The sequence below is a fragment of the Sporothrix schenckii genome (genome assembly GCF_000961545.1).
Source record: "Sporothrix schenckii 1099-18 chromosome Unknown Cont46, whole genome shotgun sequence".
Classification (NCBI taxonomy): Eukaryota; Fungi; Ascomycota; class Sordariomycetes; order Ophiostomatales; family Ophiostomataceae; genus Sporothrix; species Sporothrix schenckii.
In genome coordinates this window covers 643,627-667,351 of record NW_015971147.1, presented here as the reverse complement: position 1 = coordinate 667,351, position 23,725 = coordinate 643,627, and the positions used below count along the sequence as shown (strand labels likewise).

The window sequence follows — 23,725 nt, the reverse complement described above, 5'->3', positions numbered from 1 at the left end:
CAACCACACATCCGTCCGTCGAAGCGCACCACTATCACAAGTCGATACCCCAGAACAAATGATTGCGAATTTCTGCGCCGGGTTTCTTGTCTAAGATTCGAGGAGGCTCTTGGGAGTGCGAGAGTTTTTGCGGAGACATCGTTTCTTTTCTTCTTCTTTTTTTTTTCTTTTTCGCGACCTGGTATCGCCTTTTCTTCCGGAACGCGCTATCGGTCGCATCACTTCCCCGTCGACATCCATTGATAAAATACAACTCGACAGCGATACTACCACACGCTCACCGAGGCCATTGCAATCATGGCGCCCATCTCGGTGACCGCCGTCCCTCCGCCGACTATCCCCAAGGCGAAACGGCCGACCCCGGCCGGCGTCCAGAACAGCGGTACCAGCTCCATCCGGTCATCGCCATCTCCATCTCTCACATCCAAGAAGCCCCTTGCCACCGGCAAGTCTGTCGCGTTCGGTAGCGCATCCACATCTGGCCCCAACGGCATCACAGTCACACCCGTGCGCCCTCCAAATCGGCCACCACGTATGCCCCCGGTGCAGACAAACGGCACCGGCTCCGGGCCTGGGGGCGATTCCAAAGTCAATGGGACGCTCCAAGTGACTGGTCCCAAGGTCGACCCATCCGCCGCCTCGGAAGCCAGACCATATGGTATGCCACCCTGGCTCACTTTTTGCTTGCGGCTCTCTTTGACGGCTGGCTTTGATGGCCGTCCTCGATGGCTGTCATTGATCTCCGTCTCGCTCCTTTCCCATTCCTCCATTTAGCTAACCTTGTATCTACGTCGCAGTCATCACCGACCGGTACATTCTTAAGAAATTCCGCCACAATCCTCCATCTCTCGTTGTCCACCTGTATGCGGCACATTTCCGCTTCGACCAGCAGGATGGCATTTTCCCCTACAAATCGCCAATGCGCATTTTCTTGGAGCACCTCAAGTCGCGCACCGTTCCTCACGACCTGATCGGTGTCTTGACAAGCAATGGTGTCCCCTTTTACGAAGGATGCCTGATCGTGCAGGTCTACGACCATAAGTCCGTCGCGCAAACTAAGGATGCTAACCGCCCCGCGCAACAAAAGACCAACTCGACACCCTCTTCCATTCACAACTACGACCCTTACGTCACGCCATCCGGATTTGTTCCATACCCCAAGGACAGCATCGTCTCCGAAGACAAGAACGCTTCAAGCCCTGCTGATAAGAAGGCGAAGGACAAGTCGCCAGGGGACTCCGCTACCGACACCAAGGATAAAGACATGACGAGTTCGGCATCCAATGGCCTCCCCGAGACCCAGAAGAGCCAAGCGCCACCCAAGCCAAGGATCTTCACAGTTGTCTTGAAACCGACGCAGGAAAGCATGCACGCCGACATGGCCCTCATGGCAAGCACGCCGCGCAATGCGGCGGAAACCCGGGACGCGAACGGCATGACCTACATCCCGCCACCAACACCCATGGCAACAGCCGCCGCGAAGAAGCCGAAGCGTGAACCGATGCAGCTCGACAGCTCCAACATTCCCGAATTCGAGGCTGAGATCCTGCTCGCCAACTACCCCGAGCTGGACCTGGAACCGGTCACGTCGGCGGCTGGCATGCGCCGCAAGCTCGAGGAGCAGGCCCACCCCGACCACGAGGCGGCTCTGCCACAACCCAAGAGAAGAAAGCAGACCGTTGCCGAGATGGCTGCTTACGAAGCCTTTGCCGCCACCCAAGAACGGTACATGTTGGCCGAAGACGAGCGTCTTAGTGCGGACGCCTCGGGCGGCCAGGACGTGGCTACTGGCGGCGATGGCGACCTGCAGAGTGGCTCTGCGGCCTTCGAGCCTCGCTTCGAACGCTTCAAGCTGATTGAACAGATCAAGCGTGAACACCAAGAACGTAAGGAGATTGAGAAGGCGAAGCAGGCCGAGCGGGAGCGCCAGCTGGCCATCCAGCGTGCCGAGCAGCAAGCGGCCGCCGTGCAGCAGGCTGCTCTTCGGGAACAGCAGATCCGCGAGCAGCGCGAGCAGGAGCGGCTACGGCAGCAGCAGCAGGCCCAGGCACAAGCGCAGGCGGCGCGCGAGGCGGCTGCACGCGAACAGCAGACGCAGCGCCAGGAGGCCCAGCGGAGGAAGCAAGCTGCACAGGCCGCTGCCAAGCAGCAGGCCCAGCAGAACCAGCAGGCCCAGGCACAAGCACAAGCTCAGGCCCAGGCGGCGCAAGCGGCCCAGGCGCAACAGCAAGCCCAGGCTCATGCCGCGCAGCAAGCCCAGGCTCATGCCGCGCAGCAAGCCCAGGCGGCGCAAGCTGCAAGGGCCCAGGCACAGGGCATGCAGAACCAGCAGCCCCAGACACCAGGCCAGCCAAACGCCGCCGCGGCGGCCCAAAAGGCCGCGCAAAACGCTGCCGCTGCGGCCGCCATGGGCCAGGGCCAGAACGGCCTTGTCAATGGGTTCCCCAACGGTCTTCCCAACGGCATGACACCGCAGCAAGCCGCCCAGTTCCAGGCCCGTATGCAGATGGCTGCCCAGCAGGGCGTCGCGTCGTCGCCGGTCCCGCGCAACGGCACGCCCCAGAACATGTCGTCGCCCATGGTGGGCACCGTCCCCATGCAGGCGTCGACGTCGAGCATCGCAGGCAGCCCGCCGCGGCCACCGTCGGTCGCGCAGAGCCACGCGCCCATGGCCGCGCCCATGTCGGTCACCATGTCGGCCCGTGGCAGCCAGCAGAGCCACCCGTCCAACACGCCCCGGATGCCAAATGCGACGCCCAACATGCAGCAACAGGTTGCAACCCCGATCAACCGACCGCAGCAGATGGCCACGCCGCGCATGGCTGCGCAGGGCAGCCCGACGCCGAATATGATGACGCCGCAGCAGGCACAGTTCCTCATGCAGCAGAACATGAACACGGCGGGGATGGGCACGCCGCACATGGCGAACAACAGCATGGCCGCGGCCCAGCGGATGCAAGCACAGCAGCGCATGCAACAGGCCATCCAGAACGGCATGGCGACGCCGCAGCAGCAGGCGCAGTTCCTGAACCAGCAGCGTGTGGCCGCGGCGCAGGTGCAAATGCGCGCTGCCGCGATGGGCATCCAGGGCACACCCCAGCAGCAGGCGATGGTGCTGCAGATGATGGCCCAGCAGCAGGCGGCGCTGCAAGCCCAGCAGGCGGGGTTGAACCCGCAACAGCAGCAGCAGCTCCAGCGGCAGATTATGCAACAGCAGATGCAGCAACACCAGGCACAACAGCAACAGGCTCAGCAACAACAACAACAACAGCAGCAGCAGCAGCAGCAACAGCAACAACAAGCTCAGCAGCAACAGCAACAGAACCAGATGAACGCCCTGTTGCAGCGGCAACAGCAGTCACTCAATGGCGGCCAGAACCTGTCGATGGCGCAGGCGAACAGCATGAACCTGTCGCCTCAGCAGCTGAACCAGGCGCAGCAGGTGCAGCAGCAGCGGACGCAACAGCAGTCGCAGCAGGCCAACCTCATTCTGCAGCACAGGAACCGCATCTACAACAACAACCTGGGCAACCTGGCGCAGCGGTTTGGCGGCGAGAAGAACATCCCGCCCGAGGAGCTGGCCAACTTCCAGAAGATGTGTCTCCAGCAGGCGCAGCAGCTCGTGAGCCAAATGCTGAACCAGCGGCGCCAGCAGGTGGCCGTGGTGATGCAAGCCCAGCAGGCCCAGCAGGCCCAGCAACAACAGCAGCAGATGCAGGCGGGCATGCAGGGCATGCAGGGCATGCCGCAAGGCATGCCGCAGGGGATGCCGCAGGGGATGCCACAAGGTATGCCTCAGGGCATGCCACAAGGTATGCCACAGGGCATGCCGCAGGGCCTGGGCCAAGGCTTGCCGCAGGGCATGCAGGGCCTCCCGCAAGGCATGGTGCAAGGCATGCCGCAGGGCATGAATCCGGGGGCGGGCATGAACCCTGGCATGAACGGACTGGGCGGCATGATGCCGCAGGGGATGCAGCAGTAGGGTGCTTCCGACCCCTCGACGGTGGACAGCCTTACGCCAGCCCCCCATGCTGCCTCGTTGGGATTGGCGGGTGTGAAGGAGCCGCTGGATGTCGCGTTTCAAGAAACAGCCCCGGAAACCGGCTCGCCCGCTCGTTCAGGCCCATCGGTGTCTCCTCCTTCTCCGGCACCCCCCATTTCGCCGCCAGGGTCCAACGGCCCGGAAAGCTTTCAGGATATGCTCTCGCAAAGCATGGTGGTTCCCGACTTGTTTCACGACGGCACCGGCGTTGCTCTCATTGCCGATGGTGCTGTGCTGCCGCCTGTGCTCCGACATCGCGCGCAGCAGACGGCGTTTCAGGCGGCAGCGGCACAGCAGCCATGGCAAGCTCCGCTGAACGGCACACATGCGCAATGTGTTGCGGCAGCCATACTGGCTACGTTGGCCCATCGACGGATGCCTAATCTGAACGTGTTGCGGTGGGCAATCGACCAGCAGCAGTACATACGTGCGTACGGCCCTGTTGTGGCTGTCAAGCAGGAGGACGACGCGAGCCAATGTGCTGCAGCGAACGCCAATGCTGGCGCCGACCCTGATGCTGATGTTGACGCGGAAGCCGAAACCGACCCTGACTTCAAAGTCGACGGCGAAAGTGACCCGATCGACCTCGTTGATGATGGCCGCGGCGGCACAGGGAACAGCGCAACCACGGCCGCGGGGCGAGTCAAGACTGAATATTGCGGTCAAAGGTAATTCACGTCTTTTTTGTTTGATCCACGACCCCTTACCTCGCCACCTCCCGACTTTGATGGCCGACCGTCCTGCTGTTCCCTCTCGCTCCTCTTGGCGAGCGCCGGCTCGTCCCTCCTCACCTTTGTATATTTTTATGCTTGTTTCTATTACATGTTTGGCTTTTCTTTCTCCGTTTTGTTTTCCTTTTTTTTTTTTTTTCAATGTCTCTGTACTCTCTGGTCGTTTCAATACCCCCAACGGCACTTTGTTTTTTTATGGGTGTCTACTTTGACCCTTCTGTCTTTGATTGTTTTGTTCTCTCTCGTCTTTTTATGCATTGGCACACACTCTTGTCTGAATATGGTGTTGCGTCTTTTTTTATACAAATACGGGGCGGGCGGTTTTTGCAAATGGTTGCTTTGTTTTCGATATGATTTTTTTGTTTGTTTCTCTCGTCCCCTCTTTTTGCATCTGCAAGCAAAACCAGGGAAGACAACAAACGTTGGTGTTTGTTGTTTAGTATCATTGCTTCAGCTTCTCTGGAGCGGCTTTATCGTGTATCTCTTATTCCTCGTTGTTTCGATTTGGGATTTGCAGACGTAATTTTGTCGCGTTTCTCACAACAAAAGCATGTTCTTTAATGGATAGCTCGGAAATGCAATATGAAAACGATGCACAGTACTTTATTTGGCCATGGAATATATGTAGCTCGTGTTACTCCGTCTGTACGACTTGTTCGTCTGAGACAGTCTTGGCAGACGGCATTGGCCCTGTCGATCGGATGCCTTGACCCCACACCTGGAGCTTACAGCTTCTTGAAGAAACGCAAGTCTTGGCAGCGGCAGAACGGCAAGCTATGGCAATCCTGAAAGCTTGCCTTGTCTCATTTAAGTCATGATCTTACGAGGAAGATAGACCGGAAAGGGGGGGGGGATGGGGGTGAGGTATAATAGTCGTAGAAAGTCTTTGGAAATAATGGACAGGAATTGAGTAACAAAAGACATGAAGAGCGGCAGTCGAGAACAGAAAACCAAGAGAGAGACGGATGCCATCTGGGCAGCGCCGGATAGTGGGAGGCTTTTCTGCTTTCAACAGCTCGACACAGCATCTCACCAGGTCTCGTCGCCTCGTGCTGTCCTTTGATTCCTTTGTCCAAGTAGGCTGCTCACCGATGCGAGACGTATGGCGCATTATTCTAGGTGAAGGACTAGGTATACAAGAACGACAAAGCAACTGCTCCGCACGAAAGAATGGCGGTTGGCATCTTCCATCACCTGTGACAGGACATGCCATATTCAAACTACCAGCATGGACCCCATGGCGCAGCAGCAATACGGATGTTAAGCATAGACATGACGGCTATCCGCCGCTACACAAACAAACGCCGGCTGGCTAGGTTCCTTCACCACGCAGCCGTTTTCAAAAGAAGAGCTGCACTTTGTTGCTCCATTTTGTCGTTGGGCACGACCACATCCGCAACGCACCACGGATCGTTTTGTTGCCGATCCATGCGGCCGTTCTCCACCAACCAGGTCGCAAGCTCGAATCTAGCTTCCCAGCCAGCTTCTTCCCAGCCAGCTTCCTCTCTCCATTGCTCTCCTCATTTCTCGTTTCGCGGCCAGCCTGCGCGATTTACCAGGAAGCACTTTCTGCGTTGAACGTTTCTTGTGAAGATTGATTTTGGTCGAGGCCCCCCTTCCCCCCCTCCCCCTATCCCCCATGTTTTCTTTGATACCAACACGGTGGGCAGTCGGTCGTGCCGATGTTCCATGTTGGAGAATTGCGCTTCCCCCCTTTCAGCACCATCACACGATGTGGGCGTGTATGGTCTTTTTATTGGACCTTCTCCCACACTCACCCCCAATCCCCCAACTGCGATACCACACCCATCGTGCATCGTCGCATTTCAGCCCCAGCACAGCTTCCCTAGCCCACGAACACTAGCATCGCAGCTGGCGTGTGGAGTTGTCGAACCAGGAACGCTGTCTCGGCCACGGGGAGTCAGAAAGAGTCCACGCTCGCGTCTGCCGTGTCGTTTTCATGGGAATCATGGGCATCTCCGTTGTTGTACTTTCCCTCTTCCGGACGTAGCTGAATGGAAGCAAAGGAGGACCGTCTTGGCCAACGCATCTGGTCGCAGACTCTGGCGAATATACAAAAAAAGCCAAGCCTTTTTGACAGGACCGTCCCGATGGGTTGTGTGTTACGCGACCATCTGGTGTGGGCGTTGGTCGTTGGACCTCGTCTGAAGTGGGAGGGGAGAGAGGGGAGGGGATGGGGGGTTGTCACTTGGCCGTCGATTGTGACCGGCTGGCTAGGGGCCTTCAGGGCACTTTGGTCGCGGCGTAGCGCATGGACCGCTGCTCGTACAGAACCCCGCTGTGTGCGACGACGCACTCACATGCACCCAAGTCAGGGCTGTGGCGCCTGCCAGAAACGGCTCAATGATGTCACCAGCCAGCCGAGCCAGCATAGTCTGTTTCGAACGCGTGTTTCCTGCCCCTCCTTCCTCCCCTGTGCCTGTACCTCAATGCTGGTCCATAGACATATCTTACAAACAGGAAGGAGGCAGACCGCAGCCTGGAGACAATGCGCAATATACGACACATTGCTTCAGGCCTCTCCATTGTAGGCCTCCAATTCTCTGACGCCGAAACCTGGCGACTGGGCTGCTTCACGGCATAATTGCTGCTTTACGTCTGACAGGCCCCTTGCCCAGCTCCCTCCTGCACTCCGACGCTACCTCGCATCCCTCCTCTTCTCCTGCATTGGAGGCCACGTCTCGTTCTTGAAACAATACATAGCATTACTTTTTACGAGTCAGCTATATCCATAGACGATAAGACAAATGTTTCGTTTCTGCACTCCCGCGGAACAGACTCCGGGAAGCGAGAAAAGAGGAAAACGAGACTGCTGTCCACCGAAGCGGCAACAACAGGTGGACACCGGACACCGCCTCTCGTGCTAGCTGGACCAATGCACGGCCAAGCAAACGAGCTCAGAACAAGCTTTTGCTCGTGCAAGGATGTACAACACACGCCGTACGAAGTACACACTCAGACGCTCAATACGGGAACACAAGCTCACATGGCACAGAAGGGTCCACACCTTGACCGATGCTGCACTGTTTTTCCACCTCATCGACTCGCCTAAAGATCTAAAAGTAGAGAAAGGAACGCCTTTTTGCGTCTGCCCTGTCACGGTGTCGTTTTCGATTTGCCACGAGAGCGGATGGAGATCGCCACCCACCACTGAGTCTGCAATCGCCAGCAACGACTCTCCGTCGGCCCATTTTGTATCGATTTGTCTCGATTTGTCTCGATTGTTGTCTCCCTCGGCAGCCCCAGCCGTATTCGACGTGGCTTTTGCCCAGCTGCTCCACACCGATGTTCTGGCGCTGTGTTCGCACTATCTGGCGAGCTGGCGTTGGATCTCGCAGACCGCCGCTGTAACGTGTAATTACATAGGCGCTCAGTTGGCAATGCTGGCCGTGCCTTCCTTGCCGTATGCCACGGCGCCCCACTACTTCGCTCTTTCCGCCCCATCCCCCCTCCTTCTCCACTCCGCCAGACCAGGAAGCTCCCAAAAAGCTCCCAAAGCAGACAAAAAGCCAAGAAATCTTGTCGTTGGGGTAGTGCAAACCCAAAAGAAAAGAGGAAGCGAAGAACAAAATCAACGGCATAACGACAATGGCCAGAACGAGCAGTACCAATGGGGACGTCTAGACTGCATCACCCTGGGAGACAAGAATGGCAAATGGCCGTCTTTGGACGTATGACGTGTGGCAATGTGCGATGCAGGCTGGGAGGGAAGGAGCGAGGGAGGGGGCCGTGTGAGACGAGGAAGGTGCGACGAGACGACACAAAAGTACGTAAGGAAACGTAAGAAATAAGGGAAAGGGGAAAGAAGGCCCAAAAGGCAAGAGCAGCAATGCAGCTTCTCGCATGCAATGTGTCCAACATGCATGGCCACCTACACTGGGTAGCTCTTTCCTCTTTATCTGTTTTAACCCCCCCTCTCTTAGCTCTCCCGACGAAGCTGTCCTGCTTTGGGAAACCAGGAACGCAACTTCTTTCCTTCAAACTGGGCTGCCCCCCCGCCCTTGTCACTTCACTTCCACTTTCTACTTCTAGTACTTCTTGTTTCTTTTTATTTATCCCCATCGCCCCCCCTCCATTCTCTTATTTTGCCTCGTTTCTCTCCCATTCTCACTCAACCACCCCATTAGCCTCACTCTCACACGGCCGATCACCTTGTCTTCCGTGTTGTTTTGCACCTCGCCTGGTAAGATACGGTCCCCATCACCCATTGACCTCTAAATCTCTCTGTTTCTGTCTGTTATTATTTTGTTTATTTCCCAGGGCGACCAAAAATCAGTAACCTTCATTTCTATCCGGCGCTCCAGCTTGCTAACTTTCGTCTATAAAACAGTAAAACAGAGACTGCACAGCAGCAACAACCGTACTGACACGTAGATCACTCCAAATCCAGACAACAAACACGCACCACCGCCATCATGGTCCATCTCGCCGAGATCAAGCATGAAGATGCCACCACCGGCAAGCACATCGACAAGGAGGTCAAGAAGTCCCACCTCCAGCTCGCCAACGATGCCGACTGCTTCACCACCTCTGTCTACGGCTCCCGCTTCGCCTCGGCCGACCTGCCCCGCCACGAGATCCCCGAGACCGAGATGCCCAAGGAGGTCGCCTACCGCATGATCAAGGACGAGCTCAGCCTGGACGGCAACCCCATGCTCAAGTAGGTGTCTCTGTTGCCTGACGTTCTCTCGTTCTCGTTCTCCCTCCTTCCCCGTTGGTATCCGCTGCTAATGTATTGAAACCTAGCCTCGCCTCTTTCGTCACCACCTACATGGAGGAAGAGGCCGAGAAGCTCATGACCGAGTCGTTCTCCAAGAACTTTATCGACTACGAAGAGTACCCCCAGTCCGCTGAGATCCAGAACCGCTGTGTCTCCATGATCGGTCGCCTCTTCAACGCCCCGGTCGGCCCCGAGTCCGGCGCTGGCGCCGTCGGCACGTCTTGTGTCGGTTCGTCCGAGGCCATCATGCTCGGTGTCCTGGCCATGAAGCGCCGCTGGAAGAACAAGCGCAAGGCTGAGGGCAAGTCGTACGAGAACCCCAACATCATCATGTCCTCGGCCGTCCAGGTCTGCTGGGAAAAGGCCACCCGCTACTTTGAGATTGAGGAGAAGCTCGTCTACTGCACCCCGGACCGCTTCGTCATCGACCCGAAGCAGGTCGTCGACCTCATCGACGAGAACACCATTGGCATCTGCTGCATCTTGGGCACCACCTACACCGGCGAGTACGAGGACGTCAAGGCCGTCAACGACCTGCTGGTCGAGCGCAACCTCGACGTCCCCATCCACGTCGATGCCGCCAGCGGTGGCTTCGTCGCCCCCTTCGTCATGCCCGGCCTCGAGTGGGACTTCCGTCTGCCCAAGGTTGTGTCCATCAACGTGTCTGGCCACAAGTACGGTCTTGTCTACCCCGGTGTCGGCTGGGTCGTCTGGCGCTCCGCCGAGTACCTGCCCCAGGAGCTCGTCTTCAACATCAACTACCTGGGCGCCGACCAGTCGTCCTTCACCCTCAACTTCAGCAAGGGCGCCTCCCAGGTCATTGGCCAGTACTACCAGCTGATCCGCCTCGGCAAGCACGGCTACCGCGCCATCATGTCCAACCTCACCCGCACCGCCGACTACCTGTCCGACTCGCTCGAGAAGCTTGGCTTTGTCATCATGTCCAAGAAGTCGGGCGAGGGTCTGCCCCTTGTCGCCTTCCGCCTGCCCGACGTCAGGGAGAAGACCGACGACGGTAGCGAGCGCGTCTACGACGAGTTTGCCCTTGCCCACCAGCTGCGCGTCCGCGGCTGGGTCGTCCCCGCCTACACCATGGCCCCCAACACCGACGGCCTCAAGATGCTGCGCGTTGTCGTCCGCGAGGACTTTACCTGGAACCGCTGCGACGCCCTCATTTCCGACATCAAGCTGTGCATGTCCTTCCTCGAGAACATGGACAAGGAGGCCCTCCGCAAGACCCAGGAGTTTGTTCGCGACCACCACTTGGCTAGCTCCCGCGCCGAGCACAACCACCCTAAGTTCCGCGTACGTTTTTTATTTTGTTGATCCCCTTGTTTCTGCTGTTGTAAAACTACCTCCCAGTACTGACCCGTTTTTTCTTCCTCCCGTACCAGAACGAAGAACACTCGATCCAGGGCAAGACTGGCAAGACGCATGCTATCTGCTAACGTACCGGCGACTACCGCGAAGACGGTGACGAATACGAACTCGACGACTCTGCCACAGCGTCCTCGGCACCTCCACCAACATTCACGACGGTACGCAGCGCTGGTGGTTGGATAAACACGCTTCCACGGCCCTCACGGTAAGGGAACGGCAGATGCTGGCAATGCTCAAGACGAAGAAGGAGCTCGGGGGCAGGAACAGGGGCAATCTGGAATGGTGTCGAGCACGGGTAAGAGATATTTGGATTGTTGCATTGGCTTTGTGCTTTCTCGTTGCACTTTCGTCTTTTTGCATATACTTTTGTTTGCTTGCTTCAGCCTAGCGAAATAAACCAAACCATTGGCTGTTATTTTGGACGTTGGACTTTGGACTTTTCTGGAAACTTTGGAAGGATGGCATCCTTTATGTGCATCTCAAGACTTCACTGGTTATTCGCGGTTAATAATGGCTAAACACGACCTTTCTACACGGGGCAAATAATGGGTGCTGCGTCAGAAATGGCGCGAGTACAGTGCGAACCACCATTTCACTGTACATAAACCGCTTTCAAATACCACATGCGGACGATTTGGAGCGAATCTCACTCACCCTCACACAACCGCTGTGGGGCATGGTGATTAGTGCGTTCCACTGGTATTCTTGAGGTCGCACATGACGCATAGAGTGGGAGCAGAGAACTGCCTGGCACTGTGCGAGGCCGGGCCCTCCGCGACTAACACTTTTGTTTAACGCCAACATGATTTCACATGTCAGAAAACGGCCATAACCAGGACATTATGGACACGCAAACACATCACCAGGGCAAAAAGGACAAAAGAGAAGGGCTGCCCAGAAGACGACAGAAAAGAACAAACAGGAAAATATACCAAATTGCTTGTCCGGTCTTTTCTCAACACTGGCGAACATCCCGGAAGCATCGAAAGAAGAAGGCGAACGACGACACAGAAGACGATGAGGATATCAGAATAGCACGAAACACAGTTGACGAGACCCAGGGAGTTTGCGAATCCAACGAGAATTTCGCATACCATTTCTTTTCTGTCCTTTCCCGTCCTTTTCCTGTCTTTGATTCTTCATTCTCCTTGTTTCTTCCATCGTTCTTTGTTCATTATCGCATCTCGTCCTGTTTTGGGCCACAGTCCCTGATTTCACCATCACATATGCGTTTTCTTTGTTCCGTTGGCCACTCCGTCAGCCCACCATTGAAGTTGTCGATCCACCCAACCTAATAACTGATCCCACCCTTCCCATATCTCAAGATCGGGGTCTGACGAACGTCGGCGTCGCTTGTTGTACACAGCCGGACACAACCTTTACCCACACGTTCGGGCCATCGCCTTTTTCGGCAAGGCATCGAGTACCAGTCATAAACGACACTTCCAACAAAACAACGCCATGATCGACCACGTGTTGGGCCGCCCGTCCATCAAGTCGCGACGGCTGCAGGTCCTCGCCGTGCTCGCTTTCTGGTCGACCTACCTCGCACGCGGCGACAAGAATGGACCCCCCGGCGCCCGGTCGCTCTCGCGGCTCCTCTCGAAACGCCTGACGGCCTGGCAGGTGGTCGTCCTCACCATGCTGTACCTCTACGCCTCGCGCAATTTTAGCACTCTCGTCGGCCTCGCCAGCCCCGACCCGCTCACCAACATGTACGATGCCACCTTCTTCCGTGCCACGTGGGTCCTGACCGCGCTCGACGCCGGCTTCTGGACCGCCATGAAGATCCGCACCAAGTGGCTCCGTGACCTGGCCAGCATTGTCTTCTCGGGCTTCTACTTGGTGGCCGCCGAAAAGGCCGATGAAAAGGTCCGCAAGGTCCGCGGCAATCTCACCGTGGAGCACCTCCGCGTCAGCTGGAACAAGGGCACCACGCCCTATCTGCGGTTCTTCCAGGGGCTGCTGCACCCACGGCTCACCCGCTGGCCGGCCCGCCTCGTCCGCATCCCCCGCCCCGCCACCAGCGACTACCAGGACCAGCCCATCATGGCGTGGCTGTACTATGACGGATCCATCGACCATCTGCGCGCATCCGGCCTCAACCGCGTCATTTTGGATTTCCCCGGTGGCGGCTTCGTCGCCATGGACCCGCGCTGCAACGACGACCGCCTCTTTTCGTGGGCCGTCCAGACGGGCTTGCCCGTACTGAGTTTGGACTACAAAAAGGCCCCCGAGTACCCGTTCCCGTACGCCCTCAACGAGTGCTACGACGCCTACGCGACGCTCGTCCATTCGCGTGGTCGGTGCATCGGACTGGCTGCCCACGATCCTGTGCGCGTGGTGGTCACGGGCGACAGTGCGGGTGGCAACCTGGCCACGGCCATGACGCTGATGCTGGCCCAGCAGTCGGCACCCGGCACCTCCTCCGGTGGCCACCGCTCGACAAGGCGGCTGCCTCTCCCCGATGGCCTGGTGCTGACGTACCCTTGCATGGACGTCAACATTGGCAACTGGATGTCGGACGAGCAAATGGCCCTGATCCGAGACCGCCGCACGCGCGCGACCAACCGCAATGTGCTGCGCCGCAAGACGAAGCAGTACAGCGACCTCGCGGGCACACCGCACGAGTCGGACGATGAGGATCTGACCATGACCAAGGCGGTGCCAAGCAGCGACGACGCCAGTCAGGGGAAGGATCGCAACAGCAACGGAAATGTCGATTTCGACAACGACGACGACGACGACGACGACGATGACGACGAGCTCGTGCGATCCAAAGCCCGCAGGCCCAAGCCGGCCTACTCGCACGTCAACGTGTCGTCGTACTCGCGGCCGCAGACGCCGACAAACGAATGGAAGCGGGAGCTGGGACTGACGACCGGGACGGCAACCGACAGCATCGAATCGGAGACCGTCCGCGGAGCCAGCGCCAGCCCGCTCGGAAGAGGCGGCAGCGACTCGAAAGCACCCACTGCGTCCTACCACCCGCAGGCCATCAGCACCCAGCTCGCCACCGCGTCGACCATCTCCTACTTTAACGACCGCGTCCTCACGCCCGAGATGATGCGCGCCATGATCATCTTGTACATTGGCCCCCACAACCGCCCCGACTTTTCCCAGGACTATCTGTTGTCGCCCATTCTGGCGCCGGATCTGCTGCTCGCCCACTTTCCCAAGACCTACTTCTTGACGGGCGAGCGCGACCCCCTCGTGGACGACACGGTCATCTTTGCCGGCCGCCTGCGCCGCGTCAAGGCCGCCTACTACGCGTCGGGCGGCCGCCGCGTCGAGTACCGCGAATCCGACGCGCGCACCGAAGGCTTCGACGATCGCGATGTGGCCGAGGTCGTCCTGATTCCGGGCGTCAGCCACGGCTTCCTGCAGTTCCCGGCCGTCTACCCGCCCGCCTGGAAGTGGTTCCAGCGGGCGTCCGGATGGATCCAGGATGCGTTCCAGCACGCCGATGAGGTGCGGGCCCGGAGCGATGCGGCTTCTGCTGGGGGTCGCATGCCACGCGGCCGCACAACCTCGCGGACCAACACGTCGGAGCAGAACGAGGCGGCGCCGACACTCGCGACGCCTCCGGCCACGAAAGCAGCGCTGTCGGTCGATACAAAGACTGCAACGGCAACGACGCAACCGCCAGACACGGATGGAACAGGTACGACGCCCTATACGGCCGGACACAGCCGCGTTGTCTCGTCGGCGCGGACCGAGTCGAGCGGCGACGAGGCGCCGCTGGAGATGATTCGCATGACAAAGGTCGGCAAGACGAATGCGTCGACCGAGCCGGCGCCGGCACAGGCCACGATGACAGCACCGGCTGCGCCATCGTCTGGTTCCACGACGGCACCGACATCGACGTCGACATCGACTACCATGTCGTCTGCCGCCACGACACCAGACAACAACAGCACCGCCGGCGCGGGCAAGCCAAAGTCCAAAAAGCAAAAGGCCCTGGGGCGGCAGCGCGCCAAGGACAGCAAGGGCGACAAGGAGCTGGTCAAGCTCAAGAGCTCGGACGATTTGTTGGGTCGCCGTATGCAGGGCATTGTCGGCGGTCTCACTGGAGTCTCCGAGGAGTAGGAGATGAAAGCAGGCATTTGTGCCGAGGCGTACGTTTTACCTTCTCAAAACATAAATTGAATGATGTACAAACTTGAAATAAAAGTACAAGTCGTGATATTAAAATGTTGAATAAATATCGTGCTCCGTAACAATGCTCCTTTTGCAATGATGACGCCATGGCAAACAAAATTCCATAAACCACAAAACAACCATCCCATCCACAACCTACGCCTTGGGTGCAGACAGGGTGCCCGCCTCCCAGGCCGCCATGACGCTATCAATCTCCTTCCGGATGTCCGTCTTCCGCGCCTCGTCGCACCAGCTGCCGCGCACGGCATTGTGCGCAATCGTGGCCCAGTCGGCCGCGGCCAGGTTGTGCGCGTCCTGCACGGCGCAGTAGTTCTCCTGGATGTAGCCGCCAAAGTAGGCCGGGTCGTCCGAGTTGATGGAGAAAGGCACGCCGGCGTCCAAGAAGACGCGGATGGGCACGTCGGCGACGGACGGCGCGGCCTTGAGGCAGACATTGGACAGGGGGCACACGGTCAGCAGGATCTGGTCGGCGGCCAGGCGGGCCAGGAGGTCCTTGTCGGTGGCGGCGGCGATGCCGTGGTCGATGCGCTGGGCGCCCAGGTGGTCGAGGGCGAGGGCGACGTACTCGGCCGGGCCCTCCTCGCCGGCGTGGGCGGTGATGCGGGTAGCACCGCGGCGGGCGGGTTTTGGTTTTGCCTGTGTTGTTGTCAAACCTGTTGTCGAGTCGTCTGGGGCCGACACGCTGTGCCGTCTGGCTTCCCGGAACACATCGCGCCACAGCGTCGGCGGCAGATCGCGCTCCGACGAGCAGAGGCCCAGCCCGGCCAGCGCGCCGCGCAGCGAATCCGCGTCCGCCTCCCTGTCAAAGGCCTCGTCCAGCGCCTGCACGACCGCCGCCTCCTGTGCCGCCTCGTCGCCGTCCGCCCAGTAGCCCTCGCGCAGCTGCGCCACGAGCTGGCCGCTGTCGGTGACGGGCAGGTGGCGCAACAGGCACGGAATCAGCAGGCTCGTCATGCCGCCCAGCTCGGACATGGCACGGCGGCTGGCGGCACGCAGGCCGCGCACAACGTCGGCAAGCGACACGCCGCGGGCCAGGTGGACCTGCGGGTCGAAGAAGATCTCGGCGTGGCGCACGTTGGCGGCGTGGGCCTTTTCGAAATAGGCCATGGCGAGGGCCTCAAAGTCGGCAGCCGTCTGCAGGACGGACATGCCGATGTAGTAGTAGTGCAGGAAATCGTCGAGCGACGTGAAGCGGGCGTAGCGGGCATAGAGGGCCTCGACGGACGCAAACGCGGCGTCCTCGGACACGGGCGGCAGGGCGACGCCGTTGCGCTGGGCGAGTTCAAAGAGCAGCTCGGGCGACAGCGAGCCCTCGACGTGCATGTGGTGTTCGCACTTGGGCAGGGCCGCAAGCAGCATGTGCAGCGGCTGGGTTGTGTGGTGACACATGGTGGAGGAGAGGGGGAGGGGGGAGGGGTGGCTGACAACGAGTGGAGGAGAGAAGTGGTTGCAGATGTGATGCGGAAGAAATATAAAACAGAAGGTTTTCGCTTGTCGCCAGACGTCAAAAGATGAGATGCAGATCACTCGATGCCTAATTGGCGCTCGTCGTATATCGGCAGTGAATTGGATTGAAAGAGTAGGAGACGCGAGAAGAGTGTCGACTGTTGCCGGGGGCGGTCGACCTTTATTGCTGAATCCGCCTTCGTTTTTGTTCGTTTTTAAACTCTGATCTTTTCCGCCTCAACCAATTCGTCACAACGAAGACATATCCACATGGGCCGCGACTGCCCAAAAGGCGCCATCGATTCACTATCGCGCCTTCCTTTGCAGCCGTCCCCTCTCCACCGTGCCTGCCGGAACAGTGCTGCTTTCCAAATACGGAAGGTTCATCCAGCCTTCCTTATGAATACGAAATACACAATGTAAAGATACTGTAAGTAATTGCAGCAGTTCGCAGTTAATTCGGTATATCCAGCAACCGTGCAGCCCGGACGAGCCGTCGTTCAGGGCGCGCGCCCGCCTCGCCCGCCTGCGGCATCTGCCGTTCAAGGGGGCAAATGGGCAAAATGGGCAGAAAATTGAGCGAGCAGATATTGCTAGTGGGTACGTGCGGATGAGCTGCGCAACTGGTCCGCCATGACTCTATTCGGAGGCTTTATTCAGACGGCGACGTATTGCAGTCACTACGGGATGCGAGGTCAGCACTTGAAGCGGAGTAAACATATAATAAGCAATACATCCGATACAGACGTATCCTAAATCCCCTTTGCACCTTTTGTTTTCTCCAGTCCGAAAGCAACACAAACAAGTAATAAAGCAAACGACCAAGAATAACAGACGCTAGAAGCAAAGACACCAGAGCCGGCCGTTTCCAATTAGACGGAGATATGACTACAGTTGGGGAAGAAATACAATATGCAATACAGACATAAGGGCGTTATTAGAGACGAACAAAGAGGCGAACGAAGGACGTAAGAGAGGATAGGATTAAACATGACGACCGCAATCCCGCCTATATGATGTTGGCGATGCTGATGCGGTCCTGGTTCTTGGACTTGCCGCCACTTCCACTCGCTGCAGGCACAGGACTGTCCACGCGGCGCGATGCAGCTGCCGACCCGCCCGGCGCGTCGGACATGGCGAAGCCAGGCTGCTGTTGGTGCTGCTGTGCTGGTAGTGGAAGCTGCGGCCGTGGCCCGGGCTGCAGGGGCGGCAGGGTCGAAGGGTGTGGCGATGTCGCTGCGGACGAGGCTGACGCGGACATGGACATGGACGTGGGCATGGGCGGCATGGCGGCCATGGACGGCATCGACGAAAGGGCCGACACGGGCTGGTGCGTATAGTGGGCAACAGGGCTTGTGGTGCCGGTGGTAGTCGAGGTCGTCGAGTAGGATGTGGGCGGTGGCGGTCCAGCGGCCATTGCATTTGCCGTCACCGTGGCTGCCAGTGGACCGGACGCTGAAGCTGACGCTGGCGCCGAGGCCGAGGCCGAGGCCGAGGCTGAAGCGGAAGCGGAAGCGGAAGCGGAAGAGGAACCTTGCCCGACGAGCGAGGCCAGGCTGCGCACGCGGTTTTCGAGCCGGTCCCAGCCGCCCCAGTCGCGACTCTCTTCGTCCGAGAGGCCCATCCGCACATCGGGGCGGGACAAGGCATTGGCAGACGAGGGCGGCGCGTCGGTGGGCAAGTCGCTCGGAGCGGATTGTGTCGGTGCTGGTGCTGGTCCCGGTCCCGCCTCGCTGTCCCACACCCACGCACGTTCGGGCGACGACTGCAGGTCGGCGCTCACGTACACGAGCAGCTCTTCGTCACGGACCAGAACGTCGTACAAGGACTGCGGTGCAGCGGCCGGCGGTACGGTTTGCTGGCGCGCCGATGGTGGGCCTTGCAGTGTTTGCGGCGTGTGCGGCGTGTGCGGCGTCGGCGGCGCTGTCCGTGCCAGATACGCCGTGTACTCGGCGCGCTTAAACGCCAGGCACGACGTGAAAAAGGCCAAAAAACGGCCGCAGGGTGCAGCCACGTCGCGGTGCACGACGGCAATGGCAGACAGCGCGCGCACCAGCAAGGCGGCGGCGTCGGTGTGGCCCGTCAGCAGCAGGAAGAGAGTGCAGCGGAGGAGATGCATTGTCAAGAGAGACGTGGCGCTGGCGGCCCATGCCACGGCCTGTTCGTTTGGCGGACTTGGGTTGCCGTCCACCGCGAGACCCGAGCGGCGGAGGAGCGTGGCCGTCTCGAGCGCCGTGTGGGTGCACTGTTCCACGGCCGTGAGACGAGCTTGTTGATGTCGATTTTGATTTTGATTTTGAATTTGATTCTGAGTTTGATTGTAAGCTTGATTGTGTTGTGGGTGCTGCGCATGGTGGTGGCTGGCAGGATCCCCAGCGTACGGCGCCAAATTGTAGCGATGGAGGACGAGGCGAGCATGAAGCAGGTATGCAAGTGGGTTGAGCAGCTGCAGAGAGAGCGGCGGCTGTACGTCCGCATAGTGGCTGACGGCCGGGTCGCAGACGGCCGGGAACACGCGCAGACAGGCAGCAAAGTGCTGGTCGAAGGTGGCCAAATGGGTTGCGGGGATCTGTGCGTCAGAACCGGCGGACGCTGCTCCTGCACCTGGAACGGCAAAGGACGAAGACGGCGAGGGTGTCGAGAGAGGCGACGAGGGGGGCAGGCCGCTGCCGTCGTTTCCGGCAACAGGAGACACGGACGACGAAGCGGCGGTGAGCAGTCGTCCCAGGGCCGTGTAAGCGCGCACGACATCCAAGACCGCCAGCATGGTCTGCGGATGCGTCGACGGGTCGCCCGTACCGTCGTCTGTCGGCAGAGCAACGTCGCAGTCGTCGTCCTGGATGAGCGCGGGGCGGTTGCCTGCGTCGAGCGCCATCGTACGGTCCACGACGTACAGGGACCACCAGACACGGCTGCGTGTTTCGGACTCCAGGCCCTCGACGCTGCCGTCGGCCGGCGCCACATACAGCCCCATGGCCTGGGCGATGCGCACAGCGCTCGACAGCCACGTCCAAGCGGCCGACTTGAGGTTGGACTCGTTGAGGAAGATGGCGAGCAGGAGCAGCGTGCGGACATCGTCCAATGTCGGCGTCACCGACGCGGTCATCGTCCACGGATCGATCAGAGTACGCGCGGCCTCGGCGAGGTGGACGGCGGTAAATGACGGCGTGGGCGCGGCGACAAAGTACGTGCTAAACAAACCGCCGACCGCTAGCACAGCAAAGAAAAGGGCGACAAACGAGGGCGGCGTTTCGGGGCCGGGGCCCGTCCGGTACAGCTCGTCCACCTGCCGCTGGAACGTCGGCCAATGGACCATGGGCAGCATGGTATGGATCGAGGCATAGTAGGCGTGCAGTAGGTTGTCGACAATGTCGCGCGGAGGCAGTTCAGGAAGATTGCTCGTCGTCGTCGTCGTGAGAGACGCTTGCGTCTGTGATGCGTGTGTCAGCGCAGTCGCCGGTGGCGCCCAGAGGCCGCGCGCAAACATGCGCACGTTGGCGCGCGCCCGTCCGAGGTCAAAGAGCGGCTGTGGTGCGCTGCCGCCACTGCTGCTGCCAGCAAACGTCGAGGACGGATAGGGATAGGCGGATGGTGGTTGTCTTGTCGAAGCCGAAAACGGCAAGAGCCGCGGTGTCCACCGATGCCGCCGTGGTGGATTCGAACCGATGTCCGGGATCGGCAGCAAGGGGAGGATTTGACTGCTGCTGTGCGCTGGATGCTGGAGGTGCGGCATGTGCGAAAGCTGGCGCGGCTGGTGTTCGTAGTAGTCGTCGTCCTCCATGGCGCTGTGGTCGGCCATGGGTGTGTCCGAATCTAGGTCCGTCCGGATCGGGCCGTCCGTTCCTTCCCGTTTCGGCGTCGGCCCACTTCCGGACCCGGACCCGGCCACAGACACAGACCCACTTCCACTGGCGACGGCACCACCACTGGCACCGCCCTGCGCCCGGCTTTCCTGCAAAATGCGCCGCAGCCCGCCGTTCTCGCGCCGCAGCCGGTCCAGCTGGCGCTCCATGTCTTGCATCTGCTTGATGGACGACATGCGGCGGTTGGTCTCCTTGGTGAACTGGCACTTGACCTGGCGGTTGGAGCACTCGGAGCAGCTGGTCGTTTCGGTGGCGTCGCACTTGACTTTGCGTTCGCGGCAGGCGTCGCAGCTGGGGTCTTTGCGGCGCTGGCGGTACGCGCGCTTGGCTGCATGCTGTTGCTGATGTTGATGTTGTTGTTGATGATGCTGTTGTTGTTGGTGGTGGTGGGCGGCCGCTAAGCTGCTATTATAAGGTACTGACGGTGGTAGAGGATGTTGAGGACCGCCAATGGATGTCGATCCTGATGGCGGTGGTGGGGGTGCTGCTGCTGTGGTTGTTGCGCTGCCTCCACGGCCTCCCCCGCCACCGCCGCCGCCATGGTGCAGCGGCGGCAAGGCAATGTAGCCCGGCCCCGGCGTGCTGGCCAGGGAGTCGGTCGGCGGCAGCGAGTCGCCGCGGCCCATGCTGGAATACGAGTAGGGGTGGGTGTGCGCGTGGGAATGGGAGTGCGAGTGCGAGAAGGCGTTTGGCCGTGGCGGGTTGGTGTTTGGGTGGTGATGGTGGTGATGGTGGTGCTTGTGCTCGTACGTGTGCTGGTCGTACGTGTGCTGCTCGTGCGCCTCGTGGCCGTACAACAGGTGACTCTGATGGTGGTCGTGGCTGTGCCGGTAGCCGTAGGGCGTGTCGTGCGGCCGCGGCTGCTGGTGGTCGTGTTGGTCGCTGTGGCTGCGATCGCGCTCGTGCAAGGCGGGCAGACGGCTGGCGACGCCGCCAGGTAGGACGCCGACACCTTGTTGCGTTGCAGTTGCTCCAGGTAGTCCCGACCAGATGGTTGCAAAGGCTGGTGGTGGTCGTGTGCCCGTGAAGCCCAGTCCTCGCGTCGGCGGGCGCCCGTCGGACAAGGCCAGCGATCCTGACCTTGTGCTTGGGATGCTGCTGCTACCGCTGCCGGTGCCAGTGCCAGTGCCACTCGTGTTGAATCGTCCGTGCAAGGCGGGTAGCAGCCGCGGCGAGGTGGCGGACGGCGAGGCGACAGACGAGGAGTCAAACGAGCGTGTGGACGAGTTGGGTGACCGCGGGTAGCTGTGCAACGATGTGGCCATCGCGAGGCGATGCGGAGAAGGGGAGAGGAGGGAGGGGGGGGGAGGAGACGTGGGAGAGGCGAGGAGAGCGGAGGAGAAGAGAGGAAGGGGAAACAACAAAACGAAGAGGATGAGCAGATCGAATAGTAGTTTGGATAGACAGAGTAATGGCCAGAGCGAAAGAAAAAATAATGCGGAAAATAATGGGAAAATGGAAATGGTAAAATATGCAAGGTAAAAAACAAAATGTCAAAATATCCGGAGGTGGGAGAATTCGATAACCGAATTGGTCCAAGACACAACAAGACTGAAAAAACAATCAAGATGGGACATGCAAGAGAGTAAAATCAAGGTGGAAACAAGGAAACAAAAGACAGGGCCGGCCGACCTCCATTGCCCACAACAACGGTGGATGACGACGACGACTCGTTTTCTTTACCTCTGTCCCTACCCGGCTTTGTTGCTGGGAGCGTATCGTGATTTTGTGCAAGCACAAGGGGGGCGGCGGATGCACAGCGTGCAAGGAGAGGAGAGCAAAACGGGGGAGACGGGGTGGGCGTGAAGGATTATTTGCTGGTGTATGTAATGGCGAGGAGAGGGTGAGTGTGACAGACGTGAGGGCAGTCTGAGCTGAGAGCACCGCACGAAATAGTTAGTAATTGCGGGAGAGGGTGGACAGAGTGAGAGATTGGGGCTGGTAGAATGCCGACAGGCTGTTGTTCTGCCTATCGCCGTCGCCTTTCGACTTTCGCCTGCAGCCTTCTGTCCTTTTGTCTGTTGTGTCTGTATGTGCGCGACTGCGTGTGAGAACATGTGTGTCTGCAAGGTGTGCAGTGCAGTGTTGCGTTGCGTTGTCGAGTGGGTGCGTGTCCGTATTGGAGTTGGTGTGCTGTGCTGCGTTACTTTTTCATGCAGCTCAGGCCAGGCTGCAGATTTGGATTGCTCGTCCTGGAAGTTTGTCTTTGTGGCTTTTGGCTCTGGCTTTTGGCTCTGGCTTTTGGCTCTGGCTTTGGCTTTGGCATTTGACTCTTAACTTTGTATTGCCGCCCCTTTCAATCGTCCCCAATTCGGCCTCTCGGGGCAGAGTCAAGAGTGGAGGACAAGCAGAGTGCTGAGGTGGGAGGGAGTGCTAGTAAGGTGGGAATTGCGCAAAGGTGGTACTCTTGTCGTTACTGCCTGTCTTCTTTTCCTCTTTTTTCCTCTTTTGTGACCATGTGTCGTCGTGATGGGCCGTCTTCAACAAACCTTGCGTCCTCTTCTCGTCCTCCTTGTCTCCTTGTTGTTGGAGCAGGGCTGTCTGATATAAAAAGTAAAAAGGATTGCCGGCAAGGCCCTTTTGGTCTACATGGATGGACCCCTGTCAGCCTTTGTTGGTTTCCCTTTTTGTTCCTTGTTCCTTGTTCCTTTTTTTATCTTTTAACCTTTTTCTTTTTTTCTCTGTTTCTTTTTCTGTTTCTGTACTTTGCAGGTCGTTTTACCTTCTCCCCCCGCCGTGTCTATTCTAATTCCCATCGTCTTGTCCACACCCACACGTCCGCAACACCAGAAACAACACGCCGTTCCCTTGTGCGAGGAATGCAATCACACTCCCCCCTGGTCGGCTTTCTTTCTTTTCTTTTTAACGCACCCTCCGTCTCCTCTTGTTTTGTCACTGGCTCACTTTTGGTTCTCCACGGGCGCCGAGGTTGCTCGTTGTGTGGACGTGGCCGTCTCGGCCGCGATCTACGGAGTGCTCTGGTTTCGTTTCTGTTTCTGTTCTCTGTTTGTGTTCTCACGATCTGTGTCTCTCATGTTTTCCGAGCCTCAGTCGGAACGTGGCTGGTTTTGGTGTTTCTGCTTGTTTCTGCTGCGGTCATCGTGAGCCGTTCGAAATTGTCAAATCGTCGCCGGGCCCTCGATGTAGTTTTATTTATTTTTGATCGCCATGTCGGCTCCCCATTACCAGAGTTTGTGCTTGTCTGGTTCTGCTGCGGGCTGCGCTTACCTTGCCTTGCCTTCCTTGCCTTCCCTGCCTTCCTCGCTTTGCTCGCCTGCCAGACCAGTCTTTAGGCTCTCGTCCGTCTGCGAGTTTGCGCAGCGGCAAACACGAAATAGGCGGTTCGTCGATCAGGCCCGGC

The 23,725-nt window shown here is 59.0% G+C and overlaps 6 protein-coding genes across 6 annotated transcripts; 4 read left to right on the top strand and 2 right to left on the bottom strand.

Moving 5' to 3' along the window:
• Positions 1-297: 297 nt before the first annotated feature.
• Positions 298-4,714, top strand: SPSK_03870 (transcription factor SPT20; the record flags this gene model as incomplete). Its single annotated transcript, XM_016730685.1, has 3 exons — positions 298-658; positions 798-3,978; positions 4,012-4,714. The coding sequence occupies 3 exons, from the start codon at positions 298-300 to the stop codon at positions 4,712-4,714; spliced, it is 4,245 nt and encodes a 1,414-aa protein (XP_016586527.1).
• Positions 4,715-7,718: 3,004 nt separating this feature from the next.
• On the top strand, positions 7,719-8,471 carry SPSK_04530 (uncharacterized protein; the record flags this gene model as incomplete). The annotated part of the gene is made up of 1 exon (XM_016731334.1): positions 7,719-8,471. The coding sequence occupies one exon, from the start codon at positions 7,719-7,721 to the stop codon at positions 8,469-8,471; it is 753 nt and encodes a 250-aa protein (XP_016586526.1).
• A 738-nt stretch (positions 8,472-9,209) lies between these two features.
• On the top strand, positions 9,210-10,962 carry SPSK_04159 (glutamate decarboxylase; the record flags this gene model as incomplete). Its single annotated transcript, XM_016730970.1, has 3 exons — positions 9,210-9,454; positions 9,541-10,819; positions 10,909-10,962. 3 exons carry the CDS (start codon positions 9,210-9,212, stop codon positions 10,960-10,962), a joined length of 1,578 nt encoding a protein of 525 aa, XP_016586525.1.
• A 1,393-nt stretch (positions 10,963-12,355) lies between these two features.
• On the top strand, positions 12,356-14,983 carry SPSK_03991 (hormone-sensitive lipase; the record flags this gene model as incomplete). Its single annotated transcript, XM_016730806.1, has 1 exon — positions 12,356-14,983. The coding sequence occupies one exon, from the start codon at positions 12,356-12,358 to the stop codon at positions 14,981-14,983; it is 2,628 nt and encodes an 875-aa protein (XP_016586524.1).
• A 207-nt stretch (positions 14,984-15,190) lies between these two features.
• Positions 15,191-16,444, bottom strand: SPSK_04337 (adenosine deaminase; the record flags this gene model as incomplete). Its single annotated transcript, XM_016731145.1, has 1 exon — positions 15,191-16,444. One exon carries the CDS (start codon positions 16,442-16,444, stop codon positions 15,191-15,193), a length of 1,254 nt encoding a protein of 417 aa, XP_016586523.1.
• Positions 16,445-17,510: 1,066 nt separating this feature from the next.
• On the bottom strand, positions 17,511-21,629 carry SPSK_03882 (uncharacterized protein; the record flags this gene model as incomplete). Its single annotated transcript, XM_016730697.1, has 1 exon — positions 17,511-21,629. The coding sequence occupies one exon, from the start codon at positions 21,627-21,629 to the stop codon at positions 17,511-17,513; it is 4,119 nt and encodes a 1,372-aa protein (XP_016586522.1).
• Positions 21,630-23,725: the final 2,096 nt, after the last annotated feature.